At 43.0% G+C, this 24,447-nt stretch overlaps 1 protein-coding gene across 1 annotated transcript in view; it reads left to right on the forward strand.

The window, feature by feature from the left end:
- Positions 1-24,447, forward strand: part of tgfb1 (transforming growth factor beta 1) — a 44,221-nt gene that overhangs the window by 15,002 nt on the left and 4,772 nt on the right. The window contains exons 2-4 of the mRNA XM_003222905.4: positions 16,123-16,289; positions 17,219-17,348; positions 20,819-20,896. Of these exons, the coding sequence (XP_003222953.1) occupies positions 16,123-16,289; positions 17,219-17,348; positions 20,819-20,896 (375 nt within the window). The remainder of the gene's footprint in view (positions 1-16,122; positions 16,290-17,218; positions 17,349-20,818; positions 20,897-24,447) is intronic.

Below are 24,447 nucleotides of genomic sequence, written 5' to 3' on the forward strand. Positions count from 1 at the left end.
AGAACAACCCAATTCTGCCATGGAGGACACAATCCAAGCACGTCCAACAGATGGCCACCCAGCCTCTCAATAAGAATAAGAATAAGAATATTGTACAATCCTAAGGTTAGCAGATACCCCTAAGGATCATCCAGTTCAACTTCCTTATATCATGCAGGAGGACACAATCCAACCACTCCTGACAGATGGCCATCCAATATCTGCACAATAATAACACACATCGAATCATAGCATCAGACAGTTAGGAGACACACCTAAAGGCCATCCACTCCAACTCAACTCTGCCATGGAAGACACAATCCAAGCACTCCCAACAGATGGCCACCCAGCCTCTCAATACTAATACTACTACTACTAATAATAATAACATCATACAATCCTAAGGTTTGGAGTTACCCCTAAGGGTCATCCAGATCAACTTCCTTCTACCATGCAGGAGGACACAATCCAAGCGCTCCTGACAGATGGCCATCCAGCCTCTACATAATAATGATGATGAAGAAGATGATAATAATAATAATTAATAATAATAATAATAATAATAATAATAATAATAATAGCATAGAATCCAAGAGTTTGGAGAGACTCCTAGGGGCCATCCAGCCCAACCCTTTCTACTATGCAGCTGGACAAAACCCAAGCTTTCACAACACAATACAATACTAAAGGTAAAGGTAAAGGTTTCCCCCTGACGTTAAGTCCAGTCATGTCTGACTCTGGGGCCTGGTGCTCATCTCCATTTCTAAGCTGAAGAGCCGGCGTTGTCCGTAGACACCTCTAAGGTCATGTGGCCGGCATGACTGCATGGAGCGCCCTTACTTTCCCGCCGGAGCGGTACCTATTAATCTACTCACATTTGCATGTTTTTGAACTGTTAGGTTGACAGGAGCTGGAGCTAACAGCAGCCGCTCACGCCGCTCCCGGGGTTTGAACCAGGGACCTTTTGTTCTCCAGCTCAGTGCTTTAACGCACTTCGCCACCGGGGCTCCTTATACAATACTACACAGGGACATAGACCCCCTCTATCCTCACCACTTTCACAGTACACAAATAACCAAATGCATACTAAACATAAAGACAACCATACAACAGACATTCAATACCACCACTACCTCAACAAGTTCTCACCAACACCACCAAACAACGCCACAGCAACGCGTGGCCGGGCACAGCTAGTATATATATAAAAAAGGGTAATGAAATTTCGGCCTAGGACAAAACTACACATGCCAGAAGCACTAAACTTGGCAGCACAACCTCTACGTTCATACAATACATATGCCTCTACGTTCATACAACAAAAAGAAAAGAAAAATAAAGTCCTAATTAGAGGGAGAGGAATAATTGTTTTTATCCAATTGCTGCCAGTTAGAAGGCTAAGCTCTGCCCACTTGGTCTCATTGCAACCCACTCAGCCCAGGAGACAGGCAGAGTTAGGCCTCACTTAGGCCTCTTCCACGGATTATCTTATTTTAACTGGATTATATGGCAATGTAGACACAAGGCCCTTCCACACAGATATATAACCCATTTATAATCTTATATTATCTGCTTTGAACTGGATTATCTTGACTCCACACTGCCATATAATCCACTTCAGTGTGCAGTCGAACACAACTGGACTTAATGGCAGGGGAAAACCTTTACCCTTTACTTTCACTACCACCAATTCCTCAATACTTTATTTCCCATACCACCATACTTCGCCACAGCAAAGCGTGGCCGGGCACAGCTAGTGTATATCTATATATATAAAAGAGTGATGGAATCCCGGCGACCGACAAAACAACAAAACTACAAGCCCCCCAACCTCGAAATTTGACCACACAACCCATCATCCACGCCTCTAGGTTGATACAACAAAAAGAAAAGAAAAAATAAAGTCCTAATTAGAGGGAGAGGAATAATATTGTATATTCACAACCTGTAGGAAATAATATCCCCTGATGGCGCAGCATGTTAAAGCGCCGAGCTGCTGAACTTCTGGACCGAAAGGTCGCAGGTTTGAATTGGGGAGCGGAGAGAGCCTCCACTGTTAGCCTCAGCTTCTGCCAACCCTAAAGTTCAAAAACATGCAGATTAATAGGTACTGCTCCGGCGGGAAGGTAATGGCGCTCCATGCAGTCATCCCACATGACCTTGGAGGTGTCTACGGACAACGCTGGCTCTTCGGCTTAGAAATGGAGATGAGCACCAACCCCCATAGTCAAACACAACTGGACTTAATGTCAGGAGGAAATCTTTACCCTTTACCTTAACTACCACCAATTCCTCAGTACTTTATTTCCCATACCACCATATTTCACCACAGCAACGCGTGGCCAGACATAGCTAGTGTATAAATATATGTGTGCGTGTGTTTGTGTGTGTGTGTGTTAGCTTGGGTTCTCGGCAATGCCCAGGTTATTTGAAAAGGTTTTTGGATGTTAGGTAATATCAGTTTGGTCATATGTTACGCTGTTTCTTAGAAAAACACTCAGTCTTTTCTGTTGTTTTTTATAAATGCTCCCATTAGAATATGCATAAGGATGTGGGTGAACTACAATTCCACAAAATTTTGGGTCAACCCTCCCAACCCCCCCCCCCCCAACCCCTGTATTCTCAGTTGGCTATGTTGGGTCTGTGTCAAATTTGGTCCACGTCCGTCATCTGCTGGGTTCAATGTTCTTTGGATAAGGGTGAACTACAATTCCCAGATTCCCAGGGCAATTACCCTGAAACTGTGCCGGGATTCATAGTTGGCCATGTTGGGTTTGGGTGCCAAGTTTGGTTCAGATCCGTCATCAGATGGGTTCAGTGTTCTCTTAATATGGGTGAACTATAACTCCTGGATGTCAAGGTCAATCACCCCCAAACCCCAGAAGTGACTTGCAGTTGCTCAAGTCACTCCTGGCACAAAAAAACTCCATCAGTATTCAGATTTGGCCATGTAAGACAAGTTAGTTCCAGGTCCATCATTGGTGCGGTTCAGAGCGCTCTTAGATTGCACATGAACTAAACATCCCAGTCCCTACAACTCCTATAAATCATGGTGAATTCTCCCCAAACCTCTCCAGTATGTTTAGTTGCGGATTAATTCCTCTATTTGCTGTGTGCCCATAGGAAAGGGTAGGGAAGGGTTAAGAGAGAGGCAGTGGGAGGGGTCATGCAAATGGCGAGAGAAAGGAACATTGGGATGTGCTTGCTGTAACCTGTAATGTCCTGGGAGGGAGTGACTTGGTGGCTCCACAGCACTGGGAACTAGAGCCTGTTTGTGGATGCCAGAGGTTGTCTGTGTGAGTGGCCACCCATGCCACATGCAGATTTTCACTTTTATTATGTGTATAGATAGATGTAGGTATAAATATGTCAATATAGATCAGAACCCCTGGTGGCACAGCATGTTAAACCACTGAGCTGCTGAAGTTTCTGTGACCAAAATGTTGATGGTTCGAATCCGGGGAGCAGAGTGAGCTCCCACTATTAGCCCTAGCTTCTGCCAACCTAGCAGTTTGAAAACATGCAAATGTGAGTAGATCAATAGATACTTCTTGGTGGGAAGGTAATGGTACTCCATGCAGTCATGCCAGCCACATGACCTTGGAGGTGCCTACGGACAACATCGGCTCTTTGGCTTAGAAATGGAGATGAGCACCAATCCCCAGAGTCAGACACAACTAGATTTAATGTCAGGGGAAAACCTTTACCTTTAAGTACATGTCAAAGTATGCATGTACAGTAGAGTCACTTATCCAACGTTCTGGATTATCCAACGCATTTTTGTAGTCAATGTTTTCAGTACATCGTGATATTTTGGTACTAAATTTGCAAATACAGTAATTACTACATAGCATTACTATGTACTGAACTACTTTTTCTGTCAAATTTGTTGTATAACATGATGTTTTGGTGCTTAATTTGTAAAATCATAACCTAATTTGATGATTAATAGGCTTTTTCTTAATCACTCCTTATTATCCAACATATTCGCTTATCCAACATTCTGCCGGCCCGTTTATGTTGGATAAGTGAGACTCTACTGTATGTTGGTTGGTTGGTGACTCGAAGGGATTTTCCTAGCAAAATTTGTTCAGAGTGGTTTACTTCTTCTGCAGCTAAGAAAATAGGGTTTGTTTCCATGGTCGGACTGGGATTCGAACCTCATCCTCCAGGACGTAGTCCAATGCTGAAACTGCTGCCATATAATGCAGTGCAAAAGTAGACTCCTTTAATGCATTATTTGCAGCCAGAGAATAATCCTTTCTGGAGGCTGCTCACCTACAGCTTGATGTCGGAAGCACCAAAGGTATTGCTTCGGTTGACAATCTCCATTCAATCTAGATTTTGAATCTCCATTTAGGGCTTCTCTGTTATCTCCATTTTACAGCTGGGGGACCTTGGACCGCAAATAGCTAGAAACCAGCTCACCCTCCTATCTTTGGGGATGTCATACTGAAAAAATCCCAAAATAGTTTGGGAATTTCCTTAGGCTGATAAGCAGAAGCTGTGCAACGGAGACACGGTTATGTCTTGTCTTTGTGGCCGTACAGAGCACATCCTTAACCCGCCAGGGGTTGTCATATAGAAATAGAAAACGTGGCTCTATACCAAAAGAAGGGACTCGACTTCTTAGTACTGATAGGGAAGCTGTGCCTAGAGTAAAGTGTGGGTGGTTGCCTTGTGAGAGAGCTTTTTTCAAAAACGACTAAAGTTTTGACACGTTGCAAGGAAGTCAGTGTTTGGTTAGCTTCAATGTACAGATATAACAGGCATGGGCAAACTTTGGCTCTCCCTCCAGGTGTTTTGGACTTCAACTCCCACCATTCCTAACAGCCTCTCAGGCCCTTTCCTTTTCCCCCTCAGCCGCTTAAGCATGGACTCAGATAACAGTTCAAAACAGATATTGTGGGATTTTGTACCTCGATATTCTGCGTTATAGGGCTGCGTGGAAGCGTCCTAAGAAAACCATCATTCGGGAGGATATTGAACATTTAGACCTGTAAATGAAAGTACATATACAGTAGAGCCTCACTTATCCAAGCCTGGCTTATCCAAGCTTCTGGATTATCCAAGCCATTTTTGGAGTCAATGTTTTCAATATATCATGATATTTTGGTGCTAAATTTGTAAATACAGTATTGCGACATAACATTATTGCGTATTGAACTACTTTTTCTGACAAATTTGTTGTATAACATGATGTTTTGGTGCTTAATTTTTAAAATCATAACCTAATTTGATGTTTAATAGGCTTTTCCTTAATACTTCCTTATTATCCAAGATATTCACTTATCCAAGCTTCTGCCAGCCCGTTTAGCTTGGATAAGTGAGACTCTACTGTATAACCAGGGCCAACTTTTTACTAGTTCCCACTCTCAAACAATTATTGGCTCCGAAGCAGAATGTTTTATTTACTTAATTTTTATCCTGTCTTTCTCCTGATAGAGGGAAATTAGCCCAGAATTGTATAGTCCTTTAGCAACCTGGAAGCTCTCTTATTGATATAAGATATCCCTCTCTTGCACACACAAACAAGTTTTCCCCCTTTAATCTGCTTTGGTTAAAAGGAAAACAGCAGAGAAATGTAGTAAACAGAGAGGGCAGGATTGAGACAGAATCGGGAAAGAATGTAACCTTTATTTTTCCCGGTATCTTTGCTTTTTTTCAAAACAATGATGACAGCATGTTGTTGAAGGCTTTCATGGCTGGAATCACTTGGTTGCTGTGAGCTTTCCAGGCTGTATGGCCATGTTCTAGAAACATTTTCTCCTGACATTTCACCCATATCTATGGCAGACATTCTCAAAGGTTGTGAGGTCTGCTGAAAACTAGGCAAGTGAGGTTTATATAGTTGTGAAATGTCCAGAGTGGGAGAACAATCAGGGCTAGCTAACAAAGGATTCCCCCAAGCAGGAAGCAGCCAGGCTTTGAAGCTACAATGCTATACAATGCTAATCAAGCTGGCCAATTGCAACATTCACACTTGCCTCAAACAGACAAGAGTTCTTTCTCCCACCCTGGACATTATTCCACAGATATATAAATCTCACTTCCCTAGTTTCCAGGAGTCCCTGGTGGCGCAGCGTATTAAAGCACTGAGCTGCTGAACTTGCGGACCGAAAGGTTGGCAGTTCGAATCCGGGGGGTGGAGTGAGCGCCTGCTGTTAGCCCCAGCTTATGCCAACCTAGCAGTTTGAAAACATGCAAATGTGAGTAGATCAATAGGTACCATTCCAGTGGGAAGGTAACGGCGCTTCATGCAGTCATGCCGGCCACATGACCTTGGAGGTGTCTACAGACAACGCCGGCTCTTCGGCTTAGAAATGGAGATGAGTAACAACCCCCAGAATCAGACGCGACTTAATGTCAGGGGAAAACCTTTACCTTTACCTTTACCTGCCTAGTTTCTAACAGACCTCACAACCTCTGAGGATGCCTGCTGTAAATGTGGATGAAATGTTAGGAGAAAATGCTTCTGGAACATGGCTATACAGCCCGGAAAACTCACAGCAACCCAATGTAGACAGTGATACTGTCGCTGCTCCAAAGCAAGGAATGAATGATGAACTCTCAAACTGGGCAAAAGAGATGCCAACTGTGCCAAAGTGAGAATCTTTCCCTTCCTTCTTCAAATTCTTGCAATAGATATGGAACAAGAGAACAAATGTGACAGATGCTGGTATTTGAATGAGAGCTAGTGACCTCATGTATCTGGGGATGCATCTACACTGTAGTTTTAATGCAGTGTGATACCACTTTAACTGTCGTGGATCAATGATATGGAATGCTGGATGTTTTAGTTTGTTGAGGCACCGGCACTTTTTAGCAGAGAAGACAAAAGACCTGATGGAACTACAACCTGCTACGTTTCCATAGCATTGAGTCATCAGAGTTAAAAATGAGACCAAATCGCAGTGTGGATGTACCCTTATGAAATGCTTATGGAAAGTCTTCCAAAAGGCTGTTGAAAAATCCAAACCCCTGCTTCCCGTGCTTCTCCTTCCTTCCTTATTGCCAGATGCGCCGAACTTTTGCATTTGTTGGACATGAAAGAAGAGGCTTGAGCTGGGAGAGAGGGACTTGCGGGAGGAGAGCCGATTTGCCTGCCGTATGTGGGCCGAGATGGGATGAGGAATCAAAGGCCTTTTGATCTCCCAAGGAAGAGGAGCTTAAAAATAGACTCTTCCTGTGGCAGAAATAGATCCCGGGACTCGCGTTGGATGCCTGAAAAAGATGCTGCTTATTTCTGGGGTGTGTCTGCAGCCAACGACCTGCCTCTTTCGGAGACCAAATGCAGTGATCTCTTTGGGATATTGCTGGAAGGCTTGGATTCTTATGCTTCTTCAGCTACAAAACTTCTTTCTTTCTATCTACAGTAGACTCTCAGTTAACTGGACTCTCAAGCAACCGGCAACAGCCCCCTGTCCCCAAAATACTACTTTATGGCATATTACATTCACAAAGCTACTTTTATAATACACACTGTATCACATTTAGGTCTGGTGTTCGTTGCAATTTGCTTTTCATTACAGCGGGTCAAACCGCTGAGGTGCTGAACCTGCTGACCAAAAGTTTGGCAGTTCAAATCTGGGGAGCGGAGTGAGCTCCCGCTGTTAGCCCCAGCTTCTGCCAACCTAGCAGTTTGAAAATATGCAAATGTAAGTAGATCACTAGGTACCGCTCCAGCTGGAAGGTAACCAGCTAATTCTCATTATTTATTGTACCCTTAATTATCAAAATTCGCCCTTCATCATCCTTTTCAATTGAATCAATCTTAAAACCCACTCTTTGTGAGATCAACACTGCAACCCCCCTGGCTTTAGAACTTCCAATCTATCTATATATATAAAAGAGTGATGGCATCACGGCGACCCACAAATCAACAAAACTACAGGCCCCCCAACCTCGAAATTTGACAACACATCATCCACGCCTCTAGGTTGATATAACAAAAAGAAAAGAAAAATAAAGTCCTAATTAGAGAGAGAGGAATAATTGCTTTTATCCAATTGCTGCCAGTTAGAAGGCTAAGCTCCTCCAACTTGGTCTCCTAGCAACCCAATAAAAAATAATAAAAAACACTAAAAATTAATACAATAAAATACTATAATAACAGAAAATAACTAAAAATAATACAAGAAAATAATAAAATATAATAATTAAAAATATAACTTACAATAAAATTAATAAAAAATTGCAAATAATGTCAAATAAAAATTACACAACAATTTTTAACCAATACCACCACCACTTTGCCACAGCAACACATGACCGGGCACAGCTAGTCCCTTTATATAATGCTCTACCGAATCCAGGTGAATTTCATTACGACCACCCCCCTGGTGAAATTCTTGCAGAAAAATAAAATCTGGTCTTGACCTTTTTAGATACGCTTTCAATCTTTGACATTTAAGTTTGGGTGACATACCCCTAATACCGTGTTTCCCCGAAAATAAGACAGTGTCTTATATTAATTTTTGCTCCCAAAGATGCGCTAGGTCTTATTTTCAGGGGATGTCTTATTTTTCCATGAAGAAGAATTCACATTTATAGTTGAACAAAAAAATTGAACATTTATTATATACTGTACAGTAGTTGTCATCACAAACCAGCATAACCAGACAAACTGTGAATCCTATCAAGGATTTCTTGTTACTACCATTATTTCCATGTACAACAATCTATGGTAGATACATTTACCACTCCTGCATGCTCTGGTGTTCTGTTCATTGGGCATGCTTCCAAACAGAAACTTTGCTAGGTCTTACTTTTGGGGGAGGCCTTATATTTAGTAATTCAGCAAAACCTCTACTAGGTCTTATTTTCTGGTGATGTCTTATTTTAGGGGAAACAGGGTATTAAGGGTAATGCATTTAAATCTATTCATTAATGAATATAGTAATAAAAGTAACAGGTAGATTTCTCATTACAGGCCTTACATACACCCCATTTGACACACAAGAAAAAAAAGACATAACAAAATTATTCCAGTGACCCACATCCCCTATACTCCCACACACATTAGCATTCCCCGATTCTGCTGAAGCTGTAACAACAGCCAGCTCAAACACAAACATGTTCCAAAAATCAGGAGAACTACATTAGTTGGCCCGCACTAAATTATTTCCTAGTCCTTCTAACCTTACATATATCTGAGTAAATATTTAATGCAAAATACATTCCTTTGACCCCTAATACATTTATCATATTTACCATCCTTCTCCTTTTAACTTTCCTTTGTTTTTATTCTTTTATTTTATTCAGTCTGATATTTTCCTTAGCCCTCAATATTTGACTGTAGTTATCTGTGTTTATTAGACATGTCCGAAAATCGTTTTGAATCGTATATCGGAATTATTTCGGATTGTTCTCGCTTTTTGATAGACATTGTCTCACAGCGCAACCAGCAGTGTAATTCGAACCATTGTTGGCCCATTCTCTAATTGTCTCTTAATGTTTCATTATTTTTTCCCCCCAATTTTTTAAAAAAATATATTTTAAAAAATATTTTAATTTTTTTGTTTGTTTCTGCAACCTACCTAGAATGGGAGCTTAGCGCAGCCTAACATGGCCGCCGCTCCCCGGCCAATCAGAAGCTTCCATGATGAACGCAAAGGTGGGGGCTAGGGTCCTCTGCGTCCACGTGGAAGATTGCCATAAAAGCCCGTTGTGTAGCCCGGGCGAGCCATTCTGGGCTAGGTTTTGTGCGGAGAGGGTGGTGGTCTGCAAATGGAGAGCGAGCAAGCCTCTTGAGGGAGAGAGAGGGTGAAGGGGCCCAGTCTGGCTGTTCCCACAGAGTGGTTTGGAGAAAGGGTTAGGGGTTTGTTGCTGGTTCCTTCTCTTAGCAAGGGAATTTCTAGTTTTCAAAGTATCTTTGCACTCCTTGCCAGGGCATTGCTTGGCGTGGTGGTCACTGGTCCATTTCTAATTGAAGGCATTGAGTTGAGGCTTGTGGGATCACATAGCCAGAGACACCATTGATTTCTAGTGTCCTTGCTTACAAATATAGCAAGGGAATTTCTAGTTTTCAAAGTATCTTTGCACAACTTGCAAGGGCATTGCAAATTTGATGAGGATAGCTCAAGAAATGAGGGCGGGAGAGCGCTGTAAAAGTCCCCCCCCCCGTTCCTTTTTTTTTTGTGATTGTGCATGCACGTCCACCATTTTAGAAACATTTAGAATCATTACGAATTTTCGGAAATATCCGAAATTTTTGGGTGAAAAAATCGGAAATACTTTCTATATCGAAGTGCCAGTGCCCTCTACGTTAGAAATGAGAAGTGAAACATTTTTTTCATCAATCGGACATGCCTAGTATTTATATAACCTTGGCAGCTGGGAGAGTCTCCCTCCAGTCTTCTGCACCTGGAACTTACATCAACTAAAACAGCCTCCCTTTTTCATCCAAAAGGGAAAAAAAATAACCTAATGTATATTGCTCCAGGCTTTTAGCTAAGAGATCCTTTCTTTAAAGTTCCTTTGAGTCCCTTTATTTATCTTCGAAGTCTTCTCTTTGACGATTTTGTTCCTCAACTTCTCCCGTCTGCTCCGGTTCCAGTCCCAATTGTTGGTGTAATTTCTTTCCATCTTCAGTTGATTTTGCAGTTAGTAGCTTCCCATCTTTATAAATCCTAATAGTTGCAGGAAAACCCCACGAAAATCTGGTGTCTGCCGCCATCAATCGTTGAGTAATAGGATGCAGATCTGTCCTTTGTTTTATTGTCTCTTTTGCCAGATCAGGAAAGATCAGGACCTTTCTTCCTTCATATTGTAGATCTCTGATGCTTCTGAATTGTTTTAAGACCAGGTCTCTCTGGGATTCCTTCACAAAAGACACCAGCACATCCTGAGACTTGTTCTTTTGTAAGCTGTAAACTTTATGAGCTCTTTCAATTTGAGATGGCTGAAGCTTGATGCCATACATTTTACCCCAGGCAATCAGCTTACTTAATAAGTCACTATTAGACAGGTCATTTGGCAAACCCTTGATCCTGATATTTCTTCTCCTCAATCTGTTTTGAAGATTTATTAACTCAGCTTTCATGTCTGCCATTTCTTGGCAAGCAGCTTGTAGATCTTTCTTGTTTTCCTTGCTTCTGGTTTCTGTTGCCACCATATGGTTATCAATTTCTGACATTTTTGTTTGTATTTGAGCTACCTCCGCCACTAAAGTATTCACCGACATTTCAACACGAGTTTGCAATGCCTGCATAGACTCAAATGCCAGCATCAGCTGGTCGATTTTTGTTTCTATTGAATTACTGGGCGATGTAGGTAAACTTATCTTTAGGCTTTGTTGCCATTGCATTTATTTCCACAAGAATCTGGTGTTACTGCTTTACAATTTTTCTGGACTGCATCTCCCTTAGAGCTATTGGTAGTTCACAAGCTCTCTGTTGCAGATGCTAGATAGCAAGCTGGCAGCTGTCCTCCTTTAAAAGCAGTAAACTGTTTAAGTATAAAGTCCCATAATCAAATATTGACGGTTATTGAGTTCTTCTTAAAAAACTGCATACAGTCCGTTATTATCTATGGGTCTTGGTAATTCTGATAGAAGATATTTATATTACTCACATTCTTTGTGAAGCTAGTGCCAGACATGACTTATCTGACCGCCAGCATGCTGCAACTCCTTTACATTTACCTTTACTGTATTTCAATATTAGTATCAAGTCAATGTAGAAATTATAGTATGGTACAGTATGGGATATAGTATTAGTTAGGCCTATTTTAATAGTAACTTTTACGCCACCAGAAACGACATTTATCCAGCATCTACCAATACCCGTGTGTGCTGGTTAACTGAGAGTATCTATCTATCTATTTATCTATGATCCACCCAGAGCCAGCCCTAGGTATTTTTCAAGTGTAGGCGAACAGAATTTTTGCACCCCCCCCCCCCTCCAAACCAATCACTGAAAAATAAAAGCGTTGGATAAGCGAAAATGTTTGATAATAAGGAGGGATTAAGGAAAAGCTTATTAAACATCAAATTGCATTAAGATTTTACAAATTAAGCACTAAAACATCATGTTTTACAACAAATCAACAGAAAAGCAGTTCAATACCTTGCAGAGGCAGGCCGCAGGAGACAGGAGTTGCCTCGGTGGCACCCCAACAAGATGGCACCACAGGCAACTGCCTAGTTGGCCTGGTGGTTGAACCGCCTCTGGATCCACCCCATCCATCCACCTATCTGTCCATTCATCCTCTCTGTGTATCACCCATCCAGCCATCATTCATTTATCTACTTACTTCATTTATATCCCACCCTTCTCACCCCAAAAGGGACTCAAGGCGGCTCACAACAAAGGCACAATTCAATGCCATCTATACATACATAGAATAAAATACATATACTTCAAAACCACATAATTAAAACATATAAATCTTAAACAATTACTTAAAATCACACAATCCAGAGGCATATTCCAGGAGCCATCAATTACCTAATTCATTATTGCACTGCAAAATCATTGTCCAGAGGCTTGGTCCTGCATCCATGCCTTCACTTTCTTTCTGAAGGTCAGGAGGGAGGGGGTTGGTCTAATTTCAATGGGGAGGGAGTTCCATAGCCGAGGGGCCACCACTGAGAAGGCCCTGTTTCTCCTCCCCACCAGTCAAAGGAGGTGGGATCGAGAGCAGAGCCTCCTTGGTCAATGTTAACCTCTGAGATAGTTCATAGAGGGAGATACGTTAAGATAAGCTAGGCCAGAAACATTTTGGGCATTATAGGCTAAAGCAGGGGTCCTTAAACTTTTTAAGTGGGGGGCCGATTCACAGTCCCTCAGACTGTTAGGGGGCCGGACTATGATGAAATAGTCCAAAATTAAGATTGTTATTGTTGAGTGCCTTCAAGTCATTTCAGACTTAGGTCAACCCGAAGTCTAAAGTTTAGGACAGAGGCCAGGTCAATGACCCTGGAGGGCCGCATCTGGCCCACGGGCCTTAGTTTGGGAACCCTTGATCTAGACGATCTAAGTCCATAGGTAAGCAAAGAGACCTCCAAAGACCATCTAGATCAGGGGTCCTCAAACTTTTAAAGCAGAGGGCCAGTCCACAATCCTTCAGACTGTGGAGGGGCCAAATTATCATTTGAAAAAAAAAAAGCGAACAATTTTTTATGCACACTGCACATGTCTCATTTGTAGTGCAAAAGAACAACAACAATGAAATAACAATACAATATTTAAAAATGAAAACAATTGTAACCAACATAAACCTATCAGAAGTGTGGGCCTGCTTCTGGCCAATGAGATAGTCAAGTTAATTACGATTGTTGTTGTGTGTCTTCAAGTCATTTCAGACTTTGGGCGAGCCTAAGTCTAAAATTATTTATTTATTCATTTACTACATTTATTTATTACATTTATATCCTGCCCTTCTCACCCCGAAGGGGACTCAAAGCAACTGTATATACATACAATATATTATATTATTAGCATAGCACAATATTAGCATTATATATTACTATATTGAACTATACCACTATACTGTAATATTATATGTAATATATAACATATAATTAATATTATATGGTATTATTATTAGTATTATATTGTATAACATTATAATATTATTATCAATATTATATGTATATACAATATATTATAGTATTAAAAATGATATAAAATATTATATTATAAAACTGAGGGCGGGGCCAGGTAAATGACCTTGGAGGGCTGCATCCGGTCCCCGGGCCTTAGTTTGGGGACCCCTGGGCTAAAGCCAGCACTTTGAATTGTGCTCGGTAGCAGACTGGCAGCCAGTGGAGCTGGCACAATGGGGTGTTGTGTGCTCGCTCCAGTGGACAGCCTGATTTCCGCCCATTGGACTACTTGTAGCTTCCGAACAGACTTCAAAGGCAACCCTACGTACAGCATGTTGCAGTAGTCGGGATGTAACAAAAGTGTGGACTACCGTGGCCAAATCTGACTTCCCAAGGTATGGGTGCAACTGGCACACAAGTTTTAATTGTGCAAAAGCTCCCCTGGCCACTGCCAAGACCTGGGGTACCAGGCTCGGTGATGAATCCAGGAGAATTTCCAAGCTGCGAACGGGTGTCTTCAGGAGGGGTGTAACCTGATCCAGTACAGACTGTAACCCACTACCCTGTTCAGCTTTCAAAATGACCAGGAGGACCTCTGTCTTGTCTAGATTCAGTTTCAATATGTTCGCCCTCATCCAGGTTGTCACAGCCGCCAAGCACCGGTTCAGGACCTGAACAGCCTCCTTAGCAGCAAGTGGCTCCATCTATCCATCCTGTCTGTTCTTTCTATCATCTATTTATCTTACCTGTCATCTGTCTATCTATCTTGTCTGACTTTCCTTTCATGTTTGCTATAAGGGTAAAGGAGGTCAAACCAAACAGCCCAAGGTACATCTACATTATAGAATTAGTCCAGTTTTACTACCCTATATGCTCTTGGCTCAGAATTTCTAGAAGTCCTGTCCCTCCGAAGTAACTTTTCCTAGCTTCCCGAACTGGATATTGCAGCTAGATCTCAGTGTCTGTAAAATGGGAATGGGCATTAGATGGCATGCTCAGAGACTTGATTTTGTGCATAAATCCAGTTGTCCTTCTCGGAGCTGGCTGGGCCGTATGTGTTTGTGTGAACAGGCAGAAGCCAAGGCGAAAACAGTTATAAATATGAAACACATCTGCAGTCACGTCTTTGATGCTCTGTGTTCTGACTCACTTTTTAAACTTTTGTTTTATTGATCTTGGCTTCAGCCTTCAGCCTCTTGCCTTTTCCTGTTGAGATTTGCATGCGTAAAGCTGGGCTGGATCCAAGGCTTCCTGGCTGCCAAAAGGAATAAAATCCTGCTTTTCAGAATATTATTGACTATTAATTGACTTAAGATGTAGGCCCAATTTTTTACCAGAGGCAGTTCTGCTTGAAAACAGTCAGGCGAGACACAGGTACGGAATGGGAAAGAGGAAAACAGAGCTAATGGTAGATGTGTCATTTTTTCCCCCTTTTTCATGGACATTGGTCCTGGCAAACACGGACCAAAAAGACAAGCAAAGACCAGCAGATCGAAGAAGCTAAATGCACTATAGAGGGGAATGGGGGGGTGCATCTACACAGTGGAATTAAAGCAGTTTAATATCACTTTAAATGCCAAGCCTCATTGCCATGGAATCCTGAAATTTGTCGTTTGGTGAGGCACAAACCTTCTTTTGAGGAGAAGTTTAAAGAACTTGCAAACCACAACTCCTATGATCCCATAGCATTCAGACATGTGGTTAAAACAGTGTGAAACTGTGTTAATTTTGAAGTGTAGGAGAGCAGGAGTAAGGTCCACTATTTGGAAAAATGGGAGAGACAAAAAATAGTGGTACAACAGAGTCAGGGGTCATCTCAGGCCTTGTCTACACTGTCATATAATGCAATTCAGTGAAGTTAAGCCGCATTCTGAAACTGCACATGGCAGTGTAGATGGGTCCTTAGTTCCAATCCAAAAGTAAAAACATTATTAGACTATTAAACTGCATTACATGATCAGTGTAAACTCATATACCAAGCCAAAAGGTTGCAGGTTATTTTTACCTTAAACTCATATAATGCAGTTAAATAATAATCATAATCATAATCATAATACCACCAATACTAAAGGGGCCAAATATATTGCCAGTTCCTGGTGCATTGGGGAAAAAATGATTTCCTCCACATATCAGATAGCATGTCAATATGGCTGAGCATTGTACTTCAAAAGTTGAAGGCCAAGGTTCAAATCCATGCTTGGCCATGGAAATGCAACCTTGGACCAGTCACACTCTCTCAGCCTCAGAGAAAGGCAATGGCAAAACCCCTCTGATCAAATCTGGCCAAGGAAACAATAGAATAGGGTCAACATGAGTCAGAATTGATTTGGAAGCACGCATCCAGTAACCTAAGAAGCCCTAGTCTCAGCTCACTTGCAACCTGCGGCTTTGTTTTACATTCACTTGGCGAATTTATGCTAAGCGGTTTGCACCTGTATGCTTGCAAAACTACTTGGCAGAGGATCGGAGGAGTTTATCTCCCCAAGACATACTTCATGAAGAAATAAATAAACCGGATCAAGATTGAAATAGAACTGAATTTAAAAAAACATAGGTTCCTTTGATGCCTCCTTGCTTCTTCTCTCCTGGTTCAGAAAGTTATGGGGAGCAGTACAAGAAGAACCTCTACAGGACCTTCTTTGGGTTCAACTTGTCGCAGATCTTGACCACGCTCCAGGACCCCAAACTGCTGTACCGCGCAGAGCTGAGGATGCGGGCCTCAGGAAAAAGTCAAGAGCAGCAGCGGCTGGAGCTTTACCAGGTAAAGGGGAACACGGTGAAAGTCCAATGTCAGTAAGGTTGCCTGTTGCTAATGCCATGGCCCCTTAAGACAATTTCTTATGTTGTGGTGACCCCCAACCATAAAATTATTTTCGTTGTGACTTTATAACTGTAATTTTGCTACTCTTATGAATCGTAATGTAAATACCTGATATGCAGGATGTATTTTCATTCATTGGACCAAATTTGGCACAAATACCTGATACACCCACATTTGAATACTGGTGGGGTTGGGTAGGAGATTGACTTTGTTATTTAAGAGTTATAGTTGCTGGGATTTATAGTTAACCTACAATCAAAGAGCATTCTGAACTCCACCAACGATGGAATTGAACCAATCTTGGCACATAGAACTCCCAATAAAAAATATTAGAAGGGTTTGGTGGGCATTGATCTTGAGTTTGAGAGTTGTAGTTCACCTACCTCCAGAGAGCACTGTGAATTCCAAACAATGATGGATCTGGACAAAACTTGGCACAAATATTCAGTAGGCCCCGATTTGAACATTGGTGGAGATTGGGGGAAACAGACCTTGACATTTGGGAGTTGTAGTTGCTGGGATTTATAGTCCCTCTACAATCAAAGAGCCTCTTGAACCCCACCAACAATAGAATTGGGCCAAACTTCCCACATAGAACCCTCATGACCAACAGAAAATACTGTAGGGATTTGGGTTCCTAAGATCATCAGAAATATGGTCTTAAATAAACCCCCCTAGCGACCCCACCCCCAGGGGTCCTGACCCCCAGGTTGATAAATGCTGCTCTAGCTCATATTTTCTTCCTTGTGATTAATGTTAGCCATCCTGACCAAACCCTGATGTCGTTTGCTCACTCTTGTCCTGATTTCTGTCTGTGATATCTAGGAAAGTGTGTCCTTAATGCTCCCATTGTCTCAATCTCTCACCAGCAACAGAATCATTTTTCAAACATGTCCAACTGGTACTACCTGGACAGCCGTCTGGTCAAGTTCAAGGAGGAGAAGGAATGGCTTTCCTTTGACGTCACCTCCGTCCTCCGAGTGTGGCTTGCAAGTGGAGGTGAGTGGAGGGGGAAAAGCACGTAGATGGGCTGTAAGCTCTTTAAGCTTCAGACTGGGAAGAGAGGTCACTCTGTTCCATTCAATCACATTTATATTGAAAAAACCCCAGCTACTCTCAAATCCGACCTCAATCCAGGACAGAGTAGCTTAGAGACGGGAAGGCAGAAAGCTAAAAGGTAGGCATCATTAAATACCTGAAAGGATGTCATGAGTTGGGAAGAAAATCAACAAATATTGTGTTTGTGATGAGTTCTGTGGATATTGCCGACTGCCAAAAAGACAAATAAGTAAGTCTTAGAGCAAATCAAGCTTGGATTCTCCCTAGAAGCTACGATAAGGCTGTCATAGGATTGTTATTGCAAGGGTTTTTTTATCACTTCTACAGAAAATAGTAAGCATATCCTTATTGGCTTACAAAGATAATTTACCCCATTCGTCTAATGTTGGCTACATCACAAGCATCTTAACCATCATGTAATTCCATTGGTTTTCTATGCTCTAACAACGGTATGGCCAGGGCCGGTCGGAGATAAATTTAAATATTAAGCGGGGGTGCCCCGCCTCCTGCGCCCTGGCCCCGCCTCCCACCCAGCGTGCCCTGGCCCCGCCTCCCACGCAGCGTGGGAAGCGCGGCCAGGGTTGGAAAGAGAGAGGCTTCGCCGCCCGGGGAGGGGAGGAGGGGATCCCTCCTCCCCTCCCCGGGCGGCGAAAGAGGGAGCCACAAGGCCAGGGCGCACTGGTCGGCCCAGCCTGACAGCGCCCCCCGGGACCTGCGCCCGAGGCGGCGGCGTCACGTGGCCTCTATGGTGGGGCCGGCCCTGGGTATGGCCATGTTCCACAAGCATTCTCTCCTGACGTTTTGCCCACATCCATGGCAGGCATCCTCAGAGGTTGTGAGGTTTGTTGGAAACTAGGCAAGTGGATTTTATATATCTGTGGAATGTTGTCCAGGGTAGGAGAAAGAACTCTTGTCTGTTGGAGGTAGAGCTGGTCCAACAATGAGGCGAATTAAGCGGTCACTTCGGGCGCAAAACATACGGGGGCGCAGTCGAGACTGCTTTTTCTGTTGATTTTTCTGTTGTAAAACATGATGTTTTGGTGCTTAATTTGTAAAATCTTAATGTAATTTGATGTTTAATAGGCTTTTCCTTAATCCCTCCTTATTATCCAAGGTATTCGCTTATCCAACGCTTTTATTTTTCAGTGATTGGTTGGGGGGGGGCAAAATTCTGTTCGCTTACACTTGAAAAATACCTAGGTCCGGCTCTGGTCGGAGGCAAATGTGAATGTTGCAATTGGCCAGCTTGATTAGGATTGAATGGCCTTGCAGTTTCAAAGCTTGGCTGCTTCCTTTCGGGGGGGGGGGTCCTTTGTTGGGAATTCCATAATTAAGAGATTTCCAAGTTCCAGAATTCCAGAAGCCGAAGTCATCAAAGATAACATTTACACGCTCAGTATGTGTTTGGAAAAGAAAGGAGAGATTGCTGAGAAATTTTCATGCACAAGAGCATTTGAGATTAAAAGTGACCTGCCTAAAACCTAACTTGTGACATCAGGGCAGAAGTCACACTCCCTGAGTTCAATGGCAGCAGGGTGTCCACAGAGAGACGTGACTATCTTCTTACTAACGAAAGAAGGAGAGTAATTCCACCTGCTCCTCCCCATTTGCCACCTCAGTACACCGACCATAGGGCAAAACAGGAACGTTGTGTTGGAATAGGAGGCATGTCTTCGGACACTTAGGGGTGTGTGAGGGTTGGTTACATTTTTAAAAATGTCTTGTCTGCTTAAAACAAATAATAGCAACACAAGATAGAGCAGCAGTAATATCGGGCTAGAAGTCGCCCTTATTCCAGTGTTCTCTTTGTTATTTCATGAAAAACTCCCTAGATTTTTTCTGTGTCAGGCGTGACTTGAGAAACTGCAAGTCACCTCTGGTGTGAGAGGGTTGGCCATCTGCAAAGATGTTGCCCAGGGGACAACATCTGGATGTTGATGTTTTACCATTCTTGTGGGAGGCTTCTCTCTTGTCCCTGCATGGAAAGCTGGAGCTGACAGAGGGAGCACACCTGCTCTCCTCAGATTTGAAATGCCGACCTGTCAGTTGGTAGTCCTGTTGGCACAAGGATTTAACCCATTGTGCCACCGGGGGTTCCAACTCTCCAGATGATGTCAGGTCATTATGAAGTAGCATTTCTGATTTCTATGTATGGTGGTGAAAATTGGATAGAAAAGTCCACCAGTGGATAGTAGAAAGAGAAAACTGATAGAAAATCAATCCGTTCGAAATATCAGACTGGAGGAGCATGCTATGGGAACCATAGGTTTCTAAGAAAAAAGGGTTCAACAGGTCCAAGATCAGTCAGGCTTGAATTCTCCCCAGAAGCCAAGACGGCTGAACTGAGGCTGTCATACTTTAGACATATCATAAAGATGGGGAGTTGTGTGGTTTCTGGGATGTATAACCATATTCTAGCAGCATTTTTTCCTGATATTTCACCTGCATCTATGGCTGGCATCTTCAGAGGATATAGCTTGGAAACCACACAATACTCCAGTGATTACGGCTGTGAAAGCCTTCGACAATTCACATCATAAGGATGGTTGGACTGAACGAAAGCCTTCTTCCCAATGTTGTCAAAATGTAGGCAGGTTCAAAGAAGAGATATATTCCGTCAGGTACCCAGAAAGGTGGATAGAGTGTTATATATGAAAATCAGCACCTTGAAACTGACTAGTAGCTGGTAAAGTTGTTTCAACAGAGGAGGCAGTTATATGTTTTCTGTGACATTGGCTCCATTCGTGTCGATGCTGGCTCTGAACAGGGCAGATTCATCCAAAAGATCATTCAGCCGGTCGTCTCTTCGGGGTCCAGAAACGTAGAGCAACCTCTCCCTGTGTTGCTTCTATGCCCAAGAGGGAGAAAAAGAAGGGGTGAGGGAAGAAACAAAGGTTCAACATGCTGGGTCGACAGGGCACAATGCCATGGGGTTCCGAAAGGAGCCGCATCAAACGCGTGGCATGCGCCAGGTCATGCTTCTTTCTTCTCAATAGGTGCCAGAGAAAAGGGCAGGAGAGAAAAACGAAGGAATTACAAGGAAGAAGGCAGGGGCGTTAGAGCACAACCTTTCTCAGCCTTTGAAGTGCTTGAAATAATGTCCAGGTCTCTGGAACTCTTGCACATAAATTATTATTCTCTTAGATTAAAAAAAATGATTTTTTTAAACTTAAGGAACCTCTTGTGATTTTTTGCAAAACCCTATAGAGTTTTGGGGAGTTCAGTTTGAGGAAGCCATTCAACACTGAGCGGCTTTTCATTCTGTAGTTTTCCATGGCTGTTTATCACTTTGTTAGGTGAAAACAGGAAAGTTTTTCAAAAAAAACGATCAAAGGACTTGAAACCAAGCCTTGCAGGGAACAAATCTGAAGCTTTGCCACAGCATAAAAATCCATATTTCTGTGTTTCAGACGAACTGGGACGATTCCGCCTCTGCGCCCACTGCTCATGTGAAGGCAGGCCTGAAGAACTGAAAATGCAAGTAGAAGGTAAAGGCTGAGGGAACGGCTAGCAGGGTTGCATTGACCATGAGGGCAGAGGTTCCTGCCTAAGTTGGCATTGCCAAATATCTGTGCATAGCCCCACGTCTCCAATTTTTGCAGGTCTTCATTAGGCAGAAAATAAAGGTGTAAATTTTCCATGTTTATGGGGTTCTAGTTCACCTGGTAGTAGTTATTATGGATTTTTTGTTAGTGAAAACTCCCCAAAATCCAGCAGAGCATCCAAAAATACAAAAGCAGTACACTTATGGCTGAGCATTCAGCTCACAGCAAGCACAGTGTGAAGCGCCATGTGGCTGAGGTGAAAAAAAGGGAAAGGCAGGGGTCTGAGGCTGTTTGGAATTGTGGGAATTGAAGTCCAAAATACCTGGAGGGCTGAAGTTTGCCCATGCCTGCTCTTTTTCTTCATTTGGTCAGTCGTTTCCAACTCTTTGTGACCTAAAGATTCTTAGGCAGAACCCACAAAAGTTAAACATACAGATGTGGGGTGGGAACAACTGTACATGTTTGGGTACTATTACAAAGGACAAGAAAGAGTTGATTCTGTCCTTGGATGCCCTCCAGACAAGGATTCTTGCGCCACTTCTGCTCCTTTCAGCATGACTTGCGTTGCCAACCATGTCTGATGCAGAGGCCTTCTTTAACCCACTTTTGGGGCGCCCGCCTTTCCTCACCTCTGCTGCCTGCCCAGACCTGGGTGTCAATACTTGGTAGACAGAGCCTGGGCAGATTCAGGATGAGACTTGCCTCTTCCTGGCAAGCGGGCCAAGAAGGCTTCCTCATCCTGGCACAGATATGCCGCTCCTTCTGCCCTGGCTGGGGGTATTGGGTGTTGGCGGAGGGGAGTCGGGACAATTCCGATCCCTCGTGATCCAGAATGGTGGGAATCTCCTCTAGGCGGCAGCGTGAAAGGCAAGAGCTCACACTCACACACTCACTCTCGCACACGGAGCCCAGGGCACCGGCTGCATTTCATCAGCTAAAAATAGGACCCCCAGAAGGAGACAGCAGGTCTTCCTAAGGGGGTCAAGTAGAGGCTAATGCAGTATTGCATCCACACCCCTCTCCAGAACGCTGCAGCACTTGGCTTTGCAAATACCTCTTTCCCAACCTCTTTATTGTCCTATATCTTTTTCTGAATTAGAACCAGCACGCTTTATTTACCCCCAACTCTCCCAATTTGCCAGTCCCAAGGAATCTGTTTCCCCACTTTTTCAGTTGCTTTCATTCTCCTTCTTCCTCCCAATTTTCTTCTTAATTCATCGATAGTCATAGTGTAGAAGTTTATTTGAACTCAGCAAAAGAGAGAAGAGAAGCTGGGATGCTGCCTTTCCCAGTTGGCTCAGGCAAAAGCAAACTGCGGCAGCCTCTTCTAGCATGTCTGTTCTTCCTCACTGACAGCTTTTGCCATCTTGGCATGCTGTTTGGTGGCAAAAGTGGTTCAGGTTTAGTTAGTGAAGAGGTGCAATCTTCCCCTTCCCAGTAGTCTCAGGCAGAAACAAACTGCTGCAGCCTCTTCTTGTTCCAATGTTCTTCTATAATACAGTGTGTTTGAAAAAGAACTCCCTATTCACCATTGAATTTTAATGGTGAATAGGGAGTTCTTTTTCAAACATCCTGTATAACTATGAGGTCCATGAATCCTGGTTTGCACCTGTTAAACTTGGAAGGCTGTGATACCAACTGGACAAGGTTTACATTGTGCTCCCAATTGTAGGTGGAGAAACTCAAGAGCAGTAGCAACTTAGGCAGAAAGAGTCTCCTCCGTAAATAGCTGATTTTGGCTCCCAGGAGCCTCTAATTTACTTCCTCCAGCACATAGTTTATGAATTACTGTCATAACCTAGAGAAAAACATAGGTTAGCATTTAAGCGTTTGTCTGCCAGGCATTCACCGTCCTCCACAATATTCGGGGCTTAAGGGTAAACATTGAGCAAATCACAGCCTTTAAAGAACTTACCTGACCTCCTTACCTGAATGGGGAGGATCAATAGAAACTTCTTTACGCACACTGGTCAACAGACAGTAAACGCACACACACAATTGCAACAGAGCATTTCTTTATCATGGGTGAGTAGAAAACTGTGAGAACTTTTGATTGGTTTTTTTGTTTTTGTTTTGCAGCTTAATGAGATAATATGTTAACTATACATTTTGAATATTACTAGGTTAGCTTTAAGAGCCCCAGTGGCGAAGTGTGTTAAAGCACTGAGCTGCTGAACTTGCAGACCAATAGGTCCAGGTTCAAATCCTGGGAGCGGAGTGAGCGCCCACTGTTGCTCCAGCTTCTGCCAACCTAGCAATGTGAAAACATGCCAATGTGAGTAGATCAAAAGGTACCGCTCCGGCGGGAAGGTAACGGCGCTCCGTGCAGTCATGCCGGCCACATGACCTTGGAGGTGTCTACAGACAACGCCAGCTCTTTGGCTTAGAAATGGAGATGAGCACCAAACCCCAGAGTCAGACATGACTGGACTTAACGTCAGGGGAAACCTTTACCTTTTACTAGCTTTAGAAGGGAGCCAGAGCTGCATAGTGTTTTGAGCATTGGATGATGACCAGGGTTCAAATCCCCCATGAAAACCTTGGGAACATCTCACACTCCCGGGCTGGATCTCCATTGCTAAACTGCATTATATATTCAATGTAGACCCATATAATGCAGTGTAAAGTGCCTTGTATGACAGTGTCGATCCAGTCTCAAAAAAACCATGATTGCTTTGCCTTAGGCTCTCCGTAAGTCAAAAATGACTTGAAGTCACACAACTATCACAGCAAAATTTGCTTTAAAAGAATGGTGTTGAACTAGGAGAAGTAATGCCATATATATTAAGTAATGCCATATATATTAAGATACACGATATATCAAGGAGCCCCCGGTGGTGCAGTGTGTTAAAGCGCAGAGCTGCTGAACTTGTGGACCAAAAAATTTCAGGTTCAAATCCGGGGAACGGAGTGAGCGCCTGCTGTTAGCTCCAGCTTCTGCTAACCCAGCAGTTCAAAAACATACAAATGTGAGTCGATTGGTAGTTGGTGTTCATCTCTATTTCTATGCCAAAGAGCCAGCGTTGTCTGTAGACAACTCCAAGGTCATGTGGCCAGCATGACTGCATGGAGTGCCGTTGCTTTCCCGCCGGAGTGGTACCTATTGATCTACTTTACCATTTAAATAGTTTTAAATATCTCTCATTGTTTTAATTGTGTTTTATTATCCTATTTCAATGTCTATTTTAATTTTGTATTGTTCGTATGGCATTGAATAGCTGACGACATGTAAAGCCGCCTTGAGCCCCCTTCGGCGTGGAGAAAGGCGGGATAGAAATATCGTAAATGAATAAATAAATACATTTGCATGTTTTCAAACTGCTAGGTTGGCAGAAGTTGGGGGTAACAGCAGGAGCTCACCCAGCTCCCTGGATTCAAACTGCCAACCTTTCAGTCAGCAAGTTCAGCAGCTCAGCAGTTTAACCCACTGTGCCACCAGGGACTGTAAAAGACTAAATACATTGTAAAACTACAACTCCCATTATTCCATGGCA

The sequence above is a fragment of the Anolis carolinensis genome, unplaced genomic scaffold (assembly GCF_035594765.1).
Source record: "Anolis carolinensis isolate JA03-04 unplaced genomic scaffold, rAnoCar3.1.pri scaffold_10, whole genome shotgun sequence".
NCBI lineage: Eukaryota > Metazoa > Chordata > Lepidosauria > Squamata > Dactyloidae > Anolis > Anolis carolinensis.